The sequence below is a fragment of the Orycteropus afer genome, unplaced genomic scaffold (genome assembly GCF_000298275.1).
Source record: "Orycteropus afer afer isolate SDZICR_OR568_19922 unplaced genomic scaffold, OryAfe1.0 scaffold00381, whole genome shotgun sequence".
Lineage (NCBI taxonomy): Eukaryota > Metazoa > Chordata > Mammalia > Tubulidentata > Orycteropodidae > Orycteropus > Orycteropus afer.
In genome coordinates, this window is record NW_006921968.1 from 919,444 (window position 1) to 924,495 (window position 5,052).

Genomic DNA, 5,052 nt, shown 5'->3' on the forward strand with positions numbered 1-5,052 from the left:
TCCTCCCCTCTCCTCCCTGTGATTACCTCTCCCTGTGCCCTTCTTATCAATGCCTTCCTGGCTGACCAGTTTCCCTCTATGTGAGGGCTACCCCTCTGGGGTCTCATGGCTGATTGATCCAAGGGGTGCATCTCCCTAGGGTAGACAAGCAAATGTTCTACTGTATATATTTGAAAAATTAGGAGAAAAAAAAAACTTACTTTCAAAGTTATATAAGTCTTGAGCCTGTCCCCTTGAAAATATATTTTGCTTCATTTACACCACTTCCATGGTTCTGCTGTGTAGACGTTTTGACTTTACAGAATAGTTTCTTTCCTATTCCTTCAATGTCTTGCTGAGGAAGACCTCCCTGACCCCTTCAGTATATTGTCTCCCACTTCTTCCTGGATTTATTTTAGTAAGTGTTCTGGTTACCTAGTGCAACTCTGACAAGAATATACCACAAATGGGATGGCCTTAACAAACAGGAGTTTATTCTCTTAAAGTTTGGAGGGTTTAAGTCCAAGTTCAAAGTGCCAAGCTCTAGGGGCTAGGTGAAAGCCCCTCAACTTGGGGTACAGCTCTGCTTCCTGCTCCCGGCCCACTGGAGCTAGAGGTGTTTCTTCACTCAGACAGCTGCTGGCTGCTGAGGCTGAGAAGCCCAAGGTTGACAAGTAAAAAGGCACAGTCCCAATGTTACCAAACCGCACAGCAGGCCATTAATTTAAGTCCATTGTAAGTCCCAAGGTTGGTAGAGTATGGCAGGCTGCTGAGCAATGACACGGCTACATGCAGGGTCCAAGCGTGCCATAGGTGAGAGACCATTCCCAAGGCTTCTCCTTGTATACAGGAAGCAGACCACTTCCCAAAGGCAGCTACTCAGCTGCTTTTGGTAGATCCCACCATGGAGTTGATTACCAGTCTCATCATGGGGGATAACTACCACCAACTGCCCAGCCACTGAACCAGGCCCAGCCAAGTTGACATACAAATTTAACTACCACAGTAAGTTACATTTCTCTAGACAGTGGCAGAGTGTATTCATGTTTTAAAAATGTTGGTGAGAGTTATACAGCCAAAGATACACAGTCCCAGTGCTCTCGCCATGTACAATGTAGTGACAGTGATGATGTTCTTCCAGCTGTGCTGCCACGCTCAGCTTCCTCTTCTAGAGGACGCCACCACCGTCCCTTAGACCCTCTGCCCTCCCGAAGCTTCCCAACCAGCCCTCTGAGCTGCTGTTGTAGACGTGATGTCATGTTATTCATGTGAATCTTGTTTTTTGCATTATTCTATTGTGATCCTTCTGATTTCATTTCTTTACCTGGGATCCCCCCGTTTTAGTATCCAAGGGTGTGTGCATGGACGTCTCCTCCACGTTCATGATCTAAGTCAGCTGATGGTGCCATACCCCTGAGCCCTCTCTGTTCCCAGAGTCCGGAACCGTGTGACACCTCCACAGAGATCTTTCTGCAAGGACGCAGGCGTAGTTGCGTGTGTGGAGGCCTCTCCTTTCCAGTTCTTAACCAAGGTTGTAGAGCCTTCAACATGTGATCCCCCTGGAGGGAAGGACATGTGTGCTAGGGAATAATAACTAAGGAGTTTGGAGAACTGTTCCTGGCTCCAAGTTGAAAGTACACTTGTATTTCTTTCTTTGTCTTTGTTTTTTCCAGTCAGGCATGATAAGAACAGAAGATGCCGATTACTTCTTAAAGCCGCTCCCTTCAGACCTCACAGGACAGCTCCATGGCTCTGCCCGGGCGGGTTTACACTCCCACATCCTGTACAAGAGGTCCACAGAGCCCCGAGCACAGAGGGTGAATGAGATCATGATCATCAAGAGGAGGCGGGAAGAGGAAAGTCGCCATGCCTCTCACCATGACAATCAACACCTTCAGGGTGGCTCGAACCTCAGGCGCCCACACAAGCAGCATTTCTGTGGAAGACGCAAGAAATGTATGTAAGCGTGATTCCTTGTGTCTAGTTAACAATGCTGTCACTGGTGTAGGAGCCTGGGTGGTGCAAGCAGGTGATGATGGGGTGATAACTAACCGAAAGGGTGACAGTTGGAAGCCACCCAACAATGCCACAGAAGCAAGGCTTGGCGATCTGCTTCCATAAAGCTCACAGTCAGGAAAACTCTAGGGAGTGCAGTTCTCCTCTCTACCACGTGGGGTTGTCCAGATTCGCAACTGATGAGACAGCCGTGACTTTGTTTGTTGTCTTTTTCGTTTCAGTAAGTCAATGCAGTGTTGTCAAATTTCTTGAAAGTTTGTCTGCTGAGGAGGTGAAATTAATTTGCACATTGACCTCACCAGTGATTCCATCGAGGTCCATCATCTGTACGTTCAGTGTAAACTCTCTCTTTGTGTTTGGATAATGTTCATGATTGATTGCTTTTTTAAGATCTCTCTTCCTTGGACAGATTAAATGACAAAGTGCTCAGAAGTGAGGGCTTTGCTATAGGTCTTCAAACAAAATCCTGACAACCCTATCCAGTAATTCAATCCAGTTATGGTTTAGATTTAGCAAAGCCCACATAGTTTTCCTGCTGAGGTCATCTTTGTGTGTACACTTGACTCCACCACATCACAAGGACAGGTTATGCTCGATACTATTTGCCTACGATTTATCACCAAGCTTTTATCTACGTCTTTTTTTTCCCCCTGTCAAGAAACATTGAGAGGGTGATTGATTATTTACAGTTTCTGTAGGACATGCTTCCAGAGTCAGGAACGGGAGCTGAGTGCTTCCTGGAATTCCTGCTCAGCACCTTCCTCGGCCTCCCCCGGTGCATCTGGGGAAAGCGACCCGTCATTCTCTGCTCTCTTGGATCCATTGGCTGCTACACCCAGTACCCCACAACAGAGGTGGGCACTTTGCAGGTGCCCAGTAAATAGTGAATAAAGGGAACAAATGAATGAGAATCATTTGGCAGCTACAACTACAGAGAAAGAACTGTTTAAGCCTCAGCACCTGTGTGGCATTTGGATGCATACTGCACTACAAATCAATGTTGTGTGCTGGGTTCCAGTGCTCTTGGAAACTCGAGGCCGTGTTGAGTTAGCCAGCATACAGGGCCTACGGGAGGCAGAAGGGAGAACCAAGTGCAGCACAGACAGTTGAGCAGGAAGCAAGGGGTGGGATGAGTATGGGAGCAGAGTGGGCTAAGGCATCAGTGGCTCCGAGCCAGGCTCATGCTGGCAGGGTCACGCTGGGGGTGTGGTCTGTGCTGGCAATTGGGCTTCTACCAGGAATGGCCAGGAGGCCCATGCATCTGGATCCAGAGAGGAAGACTGAGTACGGCAGCCGGAAGCTCTCTGATAAGCCAGCCAGAGTCTGAAGCAAAGGCTGTGGGGAGCCTGAGAAAGTCACAACTCAGGCAGTTCGAGACTGAGTGTGAATTTTTGTCTGAAGGTGTCCCAAGACCCTCGGACCAGCAGCCCAGCAGCACAACGAGGGCAGAGCTGGGCACAGGCAGAAGATCCTGCAGGCAGGCTGATCTGTTTGATGTGGCTGGAGGTGTGTGCACATGTGCATGGATGCGTGCATATGTGCGTGTAAGTATGTGTGTCCATGTTTGTCTCTGTGTGTCGAACTCTGTTAGCTTGAAAGAGACTTCAGCATCTCAATAGCAGGTGCTGATGAAACGTACTTATTTGAAGAAGACTATTGGACAGTAGAATAGATGTTACATCAGCTGTGTTGGTCAAACAAAACTAGAAAAGGAATGCACTGCTTGCCTGGCAAGAAGACATGGGTGGCCAACGTAGTGCTGTTTCTGGCCTTCTCGAGACCCCTTGTTCCCTGGGAATGGTTGTCCATGAGGAAATGGGACTTCCCTGGAGAAGCTGTCATCTCCTCCTGTCCCAGGGGGTTCACTCTTAAGAGGGGCCTTCCCTACGGAGTCTCTGGTTCATGAAATGAGAGGTTTATGCAAAAGGACAAACAAAGGCAGAGAGATTTGCTTAAAATCCATAGCGAGTCTACACCTCCGGCTGGTGAATCTGGGGCTGCTTCCGAGCTGCAGGCAGGACCTGATGGTGAGGCCTCAGCTGGGGCTCAGGTGCTTCTGAAACTCAGGAAACGTTGCAGGTCCCAAGGGGAGGGTGAGTGGTTTGCCCAGGGGACAGTGGTGCTTCGTTGGGAGAATTCTTGCCTTCCATGCAAGAGACGTGGCTTCGGTTCCCATCCAGGCTTCCTCATGCGCAGCCACCATCCATCTGTCCTTGGAGATGTGTGTGCTGTCATGATGCTGAGCAGGATTCAGGGCAGCTGCCAGACTAAGCTAGACCAGGAAAAGGGAGTCTGGTGATTGTCTTCTGAAAATCAACCAGTGAGAACCCTGTGGGACACAACCGTCCCATCCCGTTGCGTGTGGGGTGGCCAAGAGTTGGAGGCTGGCTGTAGCAGCTAACGAAATAGTCTCCACTGAAGGGCTTAACAGAATCCACAGCCACTGACATCCTCACCCCATGGATGTTTGTCTATCGGTGGGAGTTCAGACTGAGGGCTGTGGGACTGCCATCTGCATTGGAAAGCCATCTCCAGCATGTCCTTGAGAGAGACCACGGGCAAGTTCAGTCCATTCCCTGTGCCTTGGTGGCCACGATGTGGGGTCATTGTGGAGACCAAGTTCCACATGGAATGCTTAGTGGACTTGGCATCTGTAAATTACATGAACGTTAGTGATGCATGGTGAGTGCTCGAAAGGCTGAGAGCCTGTGTGCCTAGTACCCTCTGAACGGTTCATGCAGATTTAGGAGTATTTCAGCAGAGAGAGCTAAAATGCTCGAGATGGACTTGAGAGCTCGATGTAGGTTCCAGGCAAACCGAATGGCATCTGCTGACAGTGTGTTTCAGAATGTGTGAATGGCGTAAATAGTTAATTCACTCAGCTGCTTATGGAAAGATTGGTGGTTCAAGTGCACCCAGAGGAGCCTTGGGAGAAAATCTTGTTGACTGACTTCCAAGCAGTCAGCCTCTGAAAGCCCTGTGGAGCACAGCTCTTCTGTGACTCACGCAGGGCCGCCCTGAGTCAGAATTGGCTCCATGGCAGCACGTTAACATTAT

The 5,052-nt window shown here is 49.2% G+C and overlaps 1 protein-coding gene across 1 annotated transcript in view; it reads left to right on the forward strand.

Moving 5' to 3' along the window:
- The window catches only part of ADAMTS16 (ADAM metallopeptidase with thrombospondin type 1 motif 16), a 361,524-nt gene that overhangs the window by 102,343 nt on the left and 254,129 nt on the right, over nucleotides 1-5,052 (forward strand). Inside the window, 1 exon segment of the mRNA XM_007953260.1 lies at nucleotides 1,653-1,935. Within this exon segment, the coding sequence (XP_007951451.1) occupies nucleotides 1,653-1,935 (283 nt within the window).